This window comes from Ischnura elegans, chromosome 11 (assembly GCF_921293095.1).
Source record: "Ischnura elegans chromosome 11, ioIscEleg1.1, whole genome shotgun sequence".
In the NCBI taxonomy this organism is placed as follows: Eukaryota; Metazoa; Arthropoda; class Insecta; order Odonata; family Coenagrionidae; genus Ischnura; species Ischnura elegans.
In genome coordinates this window covers 55,798,267-55,812,094 of record NC_060256.1, presented here as the reverse complement: position 1 = coordinate 55,812,094, position 13,828 = coordinate 55,798,267, and the positions used below count along the sequence as shown (strand labels likewise).

Genomic DNA, 13,828 nt, shown 5'->3' with positions numbered 1-13,828 from the left:
GAGATAGGCCTTACATGACATGCAAAGAACAAGCAATGAAGTATGTGAAGCAGAAGAATTATGTAAGAGTGAAAAGATTAGTTGACAGGAGAAGTTAGTGGAGAACTTCATCAAATCAATATTCAAGTTGTTGACGGTGGATGATGATGAATATTTCAAGACTTTTTTATATTTATATTATTAATATTGAAATTGTTGGAAGTGGTTCAGTATAAATATCTTTTTAAATACCTATTATCATTCCAATTATATGCTAATTTTATTTTTGCATTATCAGTGCTTGAAAATTAAGAACCATACATTTTAACGTGCATACTTACCTGATAATTTTTTTGACTGTGAGTTGGTTAATGAATATTCTTTAGCCCTAATTATGCAGAAATATAATTTGTGAAAAAATGTTGAGAGAATTGTTTAATTTTTTTAAAGATTGATATCTACCTATCTGAGAAAACATACGATTTATGATCAAAGTTGAGCCCACGTTCTGGTTTCTGATCAAGGTAATCTTGTGCTGAATACTTACACTTTTCTAAGCTATCCTCTGTTTCTGTTAACTTCTGGTTAAAAATAACTAACTCTTCATCATCTACACTGCTGGCCCCACCTTCATCATAAACATCGCCGATTATTTTGCACCCCAATTTTCTGAAGCATTTAATTGCCAATTCAGCATCCTCATGATGTTTTGGCTTTCCAGCAGAATTATTTTTTTCATGAAGATAAACCCCAGCAAAAATTTTTCCATCCATTGGGAATGTTTCAACAGGAGTTCCAAGTGATACATTTCCAGCTACATCCATGGTAATCAAACTGAAATTTAGAGTATCTATGTCAATGTTTGAGTCATTTCAGTCACACACCAAAATATTAGCAAAGGCTCATCATAATTAGTGGCAGCATCCAAGAAAGAAGAAGGGAAGACTAAGAAGATTGCTGAATGTAGGGTCATGGAATGACAGGTCAATGATGAGGGTGGGTAAGTTAGAAAATATAAAAAGAGAAATGCAGAAAGGAAGGATAGATATCTTGGTTTTATCCAAGGCCAGATCCAGGATTTTTTCTGGGGGGCACAAAGGCCAGACAGGCAAACATTCTTCTCATTTACATGCGATTAAAAACAACATATGTACTTACAACAATTAATGTACAAATTATACTCTTTATTTTAGTGTAAAAATTATAAATATGAAAATTATAATATGATAAATACATAATAAGGACAGTTTTCTTCTATGTTTCACACTGAAGATGTCCAATATTTCATTAATGTTTATTTTTGACACAATGTCTTGATGGATATGCATTGAAGCCAGTCCATTTAATCGATCTTACATCACTGTGCTGCGAAGATATTTTTTCAATCGGTGTAAGGTGAAGAAAGATCATGGAGCTCAGAGTTTAGTTGCTGGCGTGTATGTATTCCAATCGTCTGGGAGGGGGGGATCACGTTCTCCTGTGCCCCCCCTAAATCCACCTATTTGTCTATCCGAAAAGAGCTGGAAGGATAGTGGGGATTGCTGGAGTAATGGGTATAGGGTTATATATGTATAGTGGTGGGGGGGAAGTCAACGAGGGGTTGCTTTGGTAATAAATGGTAGAGTGGTAGGTGTGGATCAGGTAAGTGATAGGATTCTGGTGGTAATAATTGAGGAGTAACCCACCAACTTTGTGGTGATTGAAGATTCCATGCCCACTGGCCATCTTAGAGAGGAAGAAGTAGAAGAGGTGTATGAACAGCTCAAGGAAATAAATAGCGAAACCAAGGGAAAGAAAAATCTTGTAGTAATGTGGGATTGGAAACCCTCAGTCATGGAAGGGGGGGATTGAGACAAAATAGGAGATTTTGGATTAGGAATGCAGATGAAAGGGGAGAGATAGCATCATAATTTTTTCTGGAGAAAGAAGTTATTCATTACAAACACATGGAATAACCATCATAAGGCTTTTGATAGGCTGGCCTCATCTTCACCTGAGTATGTTGTTAATAAAGCTACTATTAAAATTTAGAATGTAATAATTGCAAAAATATTTGGTTCAAATTATCTTAGTCTTTTTTTGTTACACCTTGCATACAAGGTTCACGGTAGACGTGACCCCTGGGCCAGGGATCTCAGACGTGGAAATCGAAGGAGCCCTTTGTAATGTGAAGGCTGGGAAAGGAAAGGGAGTGGACAATATCCTGTGTGAGTTTCTGAAGAATCTAGGGTGGGAGAGCAAAAAAAGGTTATTCGAACGAGTAGGCAGGATCTGTGAGGAGGTTGTTGGCTGTAGGACTGCGTGAAGACAGTTCTAATTCCGATACCGAAAAAGAAGAAAGCTGTAGAATGTGGAGATTAATGGACTATTAGCTTAATATCGCACGCGCCAATAGTGATACTGAGGATACTAAACAAACGAATGGAGGCGAGGGGTAGCGAGTATTTGAGATCAGTTTGGGTTCAGAAAAACTCAGACCACTCAATATGCATAAGCGGTAATGACGTCCCTAGGGGAGAGGAACCTAGAATATAACCAGGTGTATGCCTGCTTTGTGGATTTTGAAAAAGCATTTGATAGAGTGGACTGGGTAAAGCTAATGGATATTATCAAGAAAACAGGCGTAGATTGGAGGGATAGGCTACTCAGTTGTAATCTGTATATGGCCCAGACTGTGCAAGTGAGGGTAGCGGATGGAGAATCTGGGTGGACAAGCATTGGCCGAGGTGTGAGGCAAGGCTGTCCTCTTTTGCCACCACTTTTTAACGGGTATGCTGAGGAGATGGTAAGAAGGGCGTAGGATGTATTGGAAACAGGAGTAAAAGTTGAGGGAATGGTGTTTAAATCAGCAAGGTTCGCGTATGATCAGGTGTTTATTAGCCAGTCAGCAAGATGGATGCAGATTCCAGTGGATGCATTAGTCAAGCATTGGGAAGAACATGGCTTGATGATTAATTGCAAAAAGACAAAGGTTATGTGATTTTGTAAAACATCATGAGCTAGGGATGTGAGACTCAAGGTAAAAGTTGGTGGGGAAAATTTGTGTAGGTAGAGCAATTCAACTTTTTGGGCAGCACATTAGAGGAAAATGGATACAGTAGTAAGGACAATAGGATGAGAATTGCATTAACAAAGCAGGCATTCATGAATATGTGGGATAGAGATGACGCAAGGATCGTTGTAGCACTTAGCGGTGCGGAAACAATGACACTTAGGAAGGAGGACGAGAGAAGACTGGAGGCATTCGAGATGTGGGTGCGGAGAAGAATGGAGAAGGTCAACCGGACAGAGTGGTGGAGGACGAAGTGTTGGACATGGTTGGTGAAGGAAGGCAGCTTCTGGATAAAACATGGAGGGAAGTCCATGAAGGGAGGGAAACCTACCTTAATAGGTAGAATGCATTAACGACACTATATATGTATACCGGTCTTTTAGTTGCCCCTCAGTACTACTATTCATAATTTACCGTCAAAGAGGTTTTTAGGTTTAGGCTTTTCATGGCCAAAACAATTTTTGAAAGAATTTCTGTACACAAGCTAAGAGCTGTTAAGGTTTAGTTTGTCCTTTTTAAGTATTGCAATGACCTTACAATTTAATAGTCGAGGCCCCTGCGGATTCGAACTCAGGACTCCGGATTGGAGGTTGGCGCGCAGCCTTTGACTGCATTCGATGCATAGGGTGCGGTCCGTTGAACGCTACCAATGCTTCGGAGCGCCACCAAGCGGTCCGTTATTCGCTACGGAGCGCTACAGGTTAGGCTGTGACGTCACGGCAAACGTCATACACCCGTTTCCCGCCTCGCTCCGGACCAGCTCCAGACGCTCCCCTGAAAACTTGGGTCAGCGGAGGAGCGAGTCAATTTTTGGCGGAAATTCGAAGGGAATGCACTGAGGCAATGGAGAGTTTACTCACGTTGCAGATGATGGACGCTGAATGTGGACGCCTTTCTCCTATATAAGTGACTACGAAGTAACGGAGTAGACGCACTTAGTAAATAGATGTAAATTTAATTGTGATTTAAATAAATATATAGCAAGAACTAAATATCGACAAACATTCTCGTATCTCCCCCAAAATGAACTCAAATGTCTTTGGAAGCAGCCTTTACATACAAAAGGCAACAAAGATTATTAAAAGGGGCATTTAATATAAAGAAAGGATTGTAAGAACATATATCGACAAATTTACTCATGCCATAAATTAAAATCTGAAGAAAAATAGGATATACATGAAATAGATTAATGTTTTTTAATAGTCGTTAGCCATTATAAGTTAATATGTTTCAACTGGGAAAACGGTAGAGTACCTACTTTTTCCTTTACTAGGGTAATGAGTTTCATTGAGAAGGGTAGGCGAGGGTTGGTGTGAGAAATACAGTCCAAAGTTTCTTCCTTTACTATTTGGAGCCTCGGTATTGAAAAATAAAATTCATTTCAATGATATTCAAACATATTTATTAATATTCAATGATCATAGTCACCTCAATTCGCAATTAAAACCACATCTTCGATTTCATAATCCCAGTTTGCCCACCCTCGTTCATTTCCGCCATCTTGACTTCGCTCCTGACCGGTCCGAAAAGAAATTCTCGTAGCGAACGTAGCGCCTATGGACCGGTGCTCCGGAGCACTTCCGTCTGTAGCGTCTGGTAGCGAAAGTAGCATTCATTGGACCGCACCCATAGCGATCTCCCGCAGGCAAATCATTCGAGGTCGTGAGTTTTCCTGAGCATACGGCAACAGGGCAAACTCGCGGCCAATCGGAGCGCTCGGCGCAAAAAGTTTCTGTAGTTTAAAAATTGTGCTTTTTCGGCCTAAAACTGACGAATATTACAAAAGAGGATCCTCAAGTCACAATCTCTAAATGTGTTGTCACCCACAGCGCTGTTAAATGCGTTTACAGAAGTCGCCACTCGCGTCGCCGACGGACAAAGTGATCCGAGTTTCACGGGCAAATATGGTATAATTACGGGTGTTCACCGAAGTAGGGTGGTTTCCTATTATTTTTTTATTGCCTAATTCGAAGGATTATTACTCCTGGAGTACGTATTTCACGCTTTTAGATGTTTAAATGACGATATCTAATTTTCGCAATTAAATGGAAACTGAAAATTTTCAAGCGCGTGAAAACGCGACGGCTAAGTATGAATGCCGGGAAATCTCCGTGTGACGTCGTTCTGGTTCCCGCTGCCGCAAGTGAGGTGACCTTGGGTCGAGGCTTTGAGTACTGATACGTCGCAGGATGCTAGCAGGTAGCCGAGTACCCTGCTAGCTGGTAGCGCTTGGCTTAAATAAGGACTATTAATACCTTATCAAACGAAGAAAACTTTCCGACCTTAGCCAGTTTTAATAGGTGATTATCAAGACATGTTTCCCTGAGCTCTGTGCCCCATGCATGCATTGGTAATCTCAGACGATGTAAAACTCCTGACTACTCGTATAGAAACTAGGTCCCTGTGACGTCACGTGGAGTGGCATCGCATGGGCGCCAATCTGGCCTTTTTCAAATGAGAATAAAAATGACCATTGCCATTCGTTTAAACCGGTATTTCTAAAACCAAATAATTTGTATATTATGAATACACTGATGGTGGGTAACGAATCGCAATCAATGCCTTTCGTTTTCTTTGATGAAGGACTACCCTATTTGTATACAAGATGATGTGATCTATCAAATCTATAACTCTTCAATGCTATTCCTCACAATTACAAACGTTATACTGCAAAACATTGAAAAAAAGGATCACATAGCTCTCATCGCCGCGCCGCGGGCAATAGGGTAGTTTCCTTCATCAAAGAAAACGAAAGGCATTAATTGCGATTCGTTAACTAACATTAGAGTATTCCTAATTTACAAATTATTTGGTTTTAGATATCCCAGTTTATACGAATTTTAATGGTCAATTTTAACCTCATTTGAAAAAGGCCAGATTGGCGGCCTTGCGATGCCACTCTACGTGACGTCACAGGGACCTTATTTCTATATGAGTAGTCAAGAGTGTTACTTCGTCTGAGATTACCAATGCATGCATGAGGCACAGGGCTCAGGGAAACATCTCTTAATAATCACCCATTAAAATTATCTGCGGTCGGAAAGTTTCCTTTGCTTGATATGGTATTAATAATCCGTATTTAAGCCAAGCGCTACCTGCTAGCGGCCGGCATCGTACCGACGCTAATAGCCTCGCAACAAGGTGGTCTCACAAGGCGTCAGCTGAAACTAGAATGACGTTACACGGGGTTTTCCCAGCATTCATACTTAGCCGTCGCGTTTTCGCGCACTTGAAGTTTTTCACTTTTAATTTAATCGCGAAAAATAGATATCGTCATTTAAAAATCTAAAAGCATGAAATACGTACTCCATGAGAAATAATCCTTCGAATTAGGCAATAAAAAAATAATAGGAAACCACCCAACCGATTAAAATACGACCATAGAAGGCTGATTCCTGAAATTAGGCCTCTTCTATGCAGTCCTTTTGTCATAAATCATCAGTAGTTTTAGTACCTACTGGATAAGCTTTCATCTACGGTAAATCGTAGGGTTTTTCATCTCCAGAGAAAAATCTTTCCTTACCGTAGAAAAGTTAAATCATGCTTTCGCTAGTAAGAGCCTACTTCGCCCAAATGACAGTGTGGAATACAGAAATCCCACGCTGTCATTTGAGCGACGTGGGCCACTTCTAGCGAAACCATGATTTGATGTTTTTACGGAAATGAGAGATTTTTCTTTGGAGAAGAAAAAAACCCTACGATTTTCCGTAGCTCTGTAAAGCAACAATTATAAAATAGAATTTGTTGGCCACCACTAGAAAAACGTATTTTATGAGAGATTTTTTTATTATTACACTGTTCATTCCGAAAGTAATACAATTATTTTTTAATAAGCAATTTCTTGAAAACATTTGTACCAACATTTTAAATTCTTCAAAGCAAGGGCGTGCCCAGGATCATAACTAGAGGGGGGGGGGGGCAAACCATGGTCCATCGGGGAGGCAAACGAAGTTGTGACATTAGTATATGAGATTATTTCTTTGAGTTTTATTTTAGTTACATATCTTATACTAATACATATCATTTTATCATTTATTGTTACACTGTGCAATCCGAAAGTAATACAATTATTTTTAATAAGCAATTTCTTGAAAAAATTTGTACCAACATTTTAAATTCTTCAAAGCAAGGGCGTGCCCAGGATCATAACTAGAGGGGAGAAGCCATGGTCTAGGGAGAGGCAAGCCATGGTCAAGGGGGAGGGGTGCAAGCCAAGTTGTGACATTAGTATATGAGATTATTTCCTTGAAAAAATAGTTTTATTTTAGTTACATGTCTTATACTAATACATATCATTTTTCGTGGGTTTAAAGAAATTTTTTGAATACTTTCGTTTCAATTCAGTACTGATGTTTCTTAAAGACTTTTGAGATTTTTGCTTCTAGGGGGGGGGGGGGCAGTTGCCCCCCCTGCCCCTCGCTAGGCACGCCTATGCTTCAAAGTACTGCCCTCTAATCCGAGGTAATAGGAAGAAGTCTGCCTCGGCGACTTCAGGACTATAGCGGGGTGAGACAGCATTTGAACCTCGTGTTTTGCCAGGTACTCGCGGACTCGTAGTGCGCCATGGCAAGGCGCGTGTTCGAATTGGATTTGCCAGGTTGCGGAGATGCCTTTTCTCTTTCTGATGACCCTTTTTTGGAGTCTTCCCTACGCCTACCTGTAACAGGCAGTATCAACACTCTGTTCTTGAGAAACACATTCCGCAAAGACCACTCCTTTGCAGGCTAAAGAGACAATGGAAACTGATTTTTACTTTTTATTTGCTCATTCTTATGCATTTTTGGGCATTTACCTCTTCCCAGCCCTCCTTAAAGGCCTTTAACCATGGGCGTACCTAGCGAGGGGGAGGAGGGACAGCTGCCCCCCTTTAGAAGCAAAAATCGCAAAAGTCTTTAAGCAAAATCAGTACTGAATTGAAACGAAAGTATTCAACAAATTTTCTTGATTTCGGTATACACGCCTAATTATACCTCATTTCTCTGTGAAACTTGGATCAATTTGTCTGTCGGCGACGAGAGTGGCGACTTCTGTGAACCCATTTAAATGCGCGGCGGGTGACATCACATTTAGCCATTGGTGCATTAAGGGGGGGCATGTGCCCTACCCTTAGACGCTTAAAAAATAGACATGATTTAATTAATATTTAAGACAATAGACATGGTTATTATCACGTCCATTTTATTTGTATATTACGGAACCTCTATCGTTTAATTTAATATTAATAACATCCGTAAAAAAGAAAGAGAATATTTTCTACTGTAATTGTTGTATTTAGTTTTGACTCTCAAGTATGAGAAGACCTATCAGACCCTTGTGACCCCACAGAACAAAATCCTGGATCCGCCTCTGCATTTAGAGGCCGTTTTTAGGGTCCTCTTTTGTAATATCCGTGGTTCGACATATTAAATAACAAGTAGCATACGTTCAATAGACAACCGAATAGCGTCCTGCGTTGCGGAAAAATCATGTTTAATCTACCACATTGGACTGTAGACAAATATTCTGCAATTCATGAAAAAGATCTCTAGCTTCGAATCACAACCACATCGGCAATGAAAATAAAAATTGAGGAAAATATTAAGAAGACGAGTCAGTGGCTATTTTATTCACAGCAACCTCGAGAAATATCTTCCCAAAAGCAACGTGTCCTGTCTGATTAATTCACTCAGCAACGATCTGCCGCAACTACTGATGATAGACCCACGAAATGTTCAGAACTCATTTAGCTAGAGTTTTAAACATGTGACGCAATTTATTGGCCATTTTGGGACTAATGTCCGTATTTTGTTGTAATTAATTCTTCGGTTCAATTTTTCCATACACTTCACTTTCTTTCAGTTATTGAAGATTTTGTAAAAAAAATACGAATTTGTCTCCATTTTATAAAAATAGAATTAAAACATAACAACCAGTCATTTAAATGAGTTATAAACGTACACAAAATGATTTTACCTGAACCGGTAAACACTAAACGACTGCTTCAATAATTATAAAGCCATATTTTAGTCACCACTATCTATGGAATTTAAACGGGTAGCTCACCTTTCACTAATATCTACGTGCGGTGATTAAAATTGGAGTTTAAAATATTCGAAGAATTTTTTTAATTCGCAACAATTTCAAAAAATAATCGTATCCACAACTTCATCGTTCCAATTAAAACCAATGAAAATAATTTATCATCAAAACCTTTAGAGGTCCTCTAAAATTATATGCTATTTTCCAATTTTATTAGTACTTACATGTGACCACCTTCCCTGCTGAGTGTGCTTCCCACAGGAAAAACTGAGCAAATGTTGACGGCACAATCATGCGCAAGGATTTATAAGTCGAAAAAAGTGGGTGTGGCGAAGACGATAACCAAAAAGTAAATCATATTCAGTAGCTATTGATATCAGTGCCTTTGGCAGGAAATGATCATGGGTTCATGATAAGGATAAAAGGAAACGGAGTGGAAGATGTAACCAACAAATTATAAACACTGGGGATGGGATGGTGCTGAATTTGCCACGTACCAAATCATCCAACTTCGCCCGAATGAAAGGGTAATGGGCAGAGGGTGACAAGATGCCAAGATGTGAAAAAAGTGGACAGCATCCTATAAAAAAATAGGATAACGGGAGAAAAAATTAGGATACTTGAAAAATAACGACAATCTCATAATTAATAACAATGCAAATCTATTAGCGCTATGATTTTGTATATTTTACTGTTGATCTATTTTTTTCAAGCAATTTTTGCATTTTTGACAATTCCTTTTACAAATTTTTATCGAGACAATGTTTAATTTGTTCCTCTCAGCGGTCAACTGAGATGAAATTGGAGAACTTACTCTTTCTGCATTTGAATTGCGCCAGTAGCGGATACATATGGGGTGCGCAGGGGGCGCCCCCCCCCCTTTGCAGGGTCGTCCTCATTTCCGAACATTGCAGAACCACGATTGTAAATTTTTTCTATCATAGGATGGCATTGTCTGGCATTCTCCGTGAAAATAATACATTCTTAATCTTTGCATGTGGCTTAATTATTTGTCATCACCACATAAGTAAATGTAGCTCAAGATATCTTTTGGGCCCCACCCCCTGAATAGGGTAGTTTCCTTCATCAAAGAAACCGAAAGGCATTGATTGCGATTTGTTACCCACCATTAGTGTATTCATAATGTACAAATTATTTCGTTTTAGAAATACCGGTTTAGACGAATGGCAATGGTCCATTTTTATCCTCATTTGAAAAGGGCCAGATTGGCGCCCATGCGATGCCACTCCACGTGACGTCACAGGGACCTAGTTTCTATAGGAGAAGATAGGAGTTATACATCGTCTGAGATTACCAATGCATGCATGAGGCGCAGAGCTCAGGGAAACATGTCTTAATAATCACCTATTAAAACTGGCTAAGGTCGGAAAGTTTTCTTCGTTTGATAAGGTATTAATAAACCTTTTTTAAGCCAAGCGCTACCAGACAGCAAGGTACTCAGCTAACCTCTAGCATCCTGCGTCCTATCAGCGCTCAGAGCCTCGATCAAGGTCACCTCACAAGGCGGGAGGGGAACCAGAAATACGTCACACGGAGAGATTTCCTTACCCTTCGCGTTTTCGCGCGCTTGAAAATTTTCACTTTTCATTTAATCGCGAAAAATAGATATCGTCATTTAAAAATCTAAAAGCGTGAAATACGTACTCCAGGAGTAATAATCTTCCGATATAGGCAATAAAAAATAATAGGAAACCACCCTATTTTTCCTATATATGCTACTACATTGTACCCTGCTTTTCTGAAGAAAAATTCAGAAATTTTGAGAAGTTCTGAATGGCTATTAACAGATTTACTGTTTATATGATCATGATTTTCTAAAAGGAAGACATTTACCGATTCTTAAAAAGTCCCCCCGGACATCGGACGACCTTCTAATACAACTAATACTGGGGGACCTTGGTGATTCGGAGTACCCCATCGGGTACGCCACTCAAGGGCGAAGCTAGGATTTACGGCTGGGGGTGGTTTAGGTGTGACTAATCCCATGGTGCGTGGGGGTATGGAATACCCAACAGGATAAGCTGTAGGAGCGAGATTAAGAAATTACGGAATTTTAAGATAAATGGTTCAAAATGGTGAGTTTTACAGCGTTCTGAGGGATATTTTTATTAATCCTTTCACTATTCTATTAGTAATATCAATCCAATTAAGTAAAATGGATTAACTTAAAATTTCTCTGAGCTCTTGGGGGGGGGGGGGAGTTTATCCCCCAAACACCCCCCTCGCTGCGTCACTACTCCATACCACCGAGTGGGAGGTGCGGAGGCCCTCCCCCAGAAAAAATTTAAGATAAACGATTCAAAATGCTTTGTTTTACAGCTTTCCGAGGGATATTTTATTTATCCTTACATTAGTCAATAAGTAATATGAATCCACTCAGTAAAATGGATTAAACTATAAGTATTTTATATTAATAATAATAGAAAGTTTAAAGAGGTTTGAAGTAAAATTATAGTATTCTATTACCTATCACATATAATATATATTCAAGAACACATAATTTTATTTTTTAACATTTCACTGCGTTTTTTGGGGGTTTGATACCCCAAACTACCACCACCCCCCGCAACGCCACTGCGTCTGGTCACCCTAAACAGGCCGGATTATGAGATACATACGCACAGAGAAAAATCCCACATATACGTAGATATGTCCGAAGAAACCGCACAAGGGCCTATTATAAGGTACATTCCTACTACTCATCCACACATTTCACCTCACCCTTCAAGAGTGTCATCACGTAATGGGGAACATGCTTGAGGTTTTTTCATCATGTTAATAGGTCTCCCTGTATTGACAATTTTCTCACGAGTCCAAATATATATTTTCCAAAACTATCCTTGTAATCAATAAACTTCATTAAATGCTAATTAACATTACCCAAATATCGCTTGAAGTCACGTGACCCGGAACGCCTTCTGGCGTCATCGGACGGGACACCGTTCACTTCGCAAAGAGAGTAGAGCAGTAGAGCCTTGAATAAAAGATATCGAAGTAAAAATTACAATTATTTTCGCCACATTTGCGTTTGAGCCCCTGCATAGACCGATTTTCTATCCACTTCCTCCGTCTTTCAACAGTGGATACCGTACCGTGACGTCGTGTTTTTCACGCAGCCGATGAACATTATTTTTAAAGACTCATAACTCAGCTATGAAACATTATTTATCCGCCTGATTTTCTGCGAGTACATTTGAGGTAGGCATCTCCTTGTTATAGTACTTTTTAAAAATTGTTCGTGTTCCCCATTCAACAGCTCAGACATCCGCAACTCCTCACACTTCCCATCATCATCTTTACTGTTCTGATGGTCCTCCAATTCCCTTCGTACGCTGAAATCGTCTGTTATAATTAGTTGTTTTAAACTTTATGGAATCTACTTGACATAATGATAAGTAAAGAAAACTATGTAATTCCACATCAATATTTATGCATAGAAGACAGAATGAACAGTAAAACAAAGGCATTATTTTGAAAAAATCTCAAAAACAACGGTCTGAGGAGAAGAGCGAGGGGTGGTACTCCGCCAAACTCCGCCCCTGGGAATAGGGTGGTTTCCTATTATTTTTTTATTGCCTAAATCGAAAGATTATTACTCCGGGATTAAGCATGTCACTCTCTTAGATTTTTAAATGATGATACCTATTTTTCGCGGTTAAATAAAAAAGTGAAAATTTTCAAGCCCGCGAAAACGCGACGGCTAAGTATGAATGCTGGGAAAAGCCCCTGTAACGTCATTCTGGTTCTGGCTGCTGCAGTGTGAGGCAACCTTGGTGTGAGACTATAAGCGCCGATAGGATGCAGGCTGCTAGCAGGTAGCGCTTGGCTTAAATAAGGATTATTAATACCTTATCAAACGAAGGAAACTCTCTGACCATAGACAATTTTAATAGGTGATTATTATGAGATGTTTCCCTGAGTTCTGTGCCTCTTGCATCCATTGGTAATCTCAGACGATGTAAAAATCCTTACTACTCGTATGGCATCTAGGTCCCTGAGACGTCACGTGGAGTGGCATCGCATGGGCGCCAATCTGGTCTTTTCCAAATGAGGCTAAAATTAACCATTAATATCCGTATAAACTGGGATTTCTTAAACAAAATAATTTGTATATTATGTATACACTAATGATGGGTAACGAATCGCAATCAATACGTTTCGTTTACCATGATTAAGGGAACTACCCTATTCCCCTCCTCAGACAGTTGTTGTTTTTGGTTAAAAAAAAATAATATTTGTGTGTTGCAGTTTATTATGTCTCCTGTGCATATGAGCTAGACATTGACTTGCCACGTAGAAACCTAGTCGTACATTGAATATTTATGTGGAATAACAAATTTTTCTTTACTTCCCAAGAGCAATCGTCTGTTACAGTGTTTTAAACCGATTCTAACCAACATCAGCTTCTGGGAGAAATTAAATTTCAACCCTTTTTTAATATTAATTTTAAAAATGTCAAAATTTTCTATTCAATAATAATTATTGTGGCGGCTACATATTTTGTCATTGCACTTTACACACAAAAGAACTCCTAGTTTAGATCTTTCCTGATTAGAACTGAAAATGTATACACTTTTTGATGTTACTAGTAAGCAACATTGGGTTATAATCGGTTAATTTACTAGAGTTAAATTTATAGTTAATTGTTTACTTTGTGTTTTGAACATTTAAATTATTTTTAGAATTTTTACATAGTTCGGTGTATGGAAGTTATAACTACTAACAAGGGCTACTCTGCGTTATGAAAGGCAAAGTAAT

The 13,828-nt window shown here is 39.1% G+C and overlaps 1 protein-coding gene across 1 annotated transcript in view; it reads right to left on the bottom strand.

Moving 5' to 3' along the window:
- LOC124168226 overlaps positions 1-9,360 on the bottom strand; it is a 32,266-nt gene extending 22,906 nt beyond the window's left edge. Inside the window, exons 1-2 of the mRNA XM_046546364.1 lie at positions 9,274-9,360; positions 527-813 (exon numbers count right to left, since the gene is read on the bottom strand). Coding sequence (XP_046402320.1) covers positions 527-803 — 277 coding nt within the window. The 5' untranslated portion in view covers positions 804-813; positions 9,274-9,360. The remainder of the gene's footprint in view (positions 1-526; positions 814-9,273) is intronic.
- Positions 9,361-13,828: the final 4,468 nt, after the last annotated feature.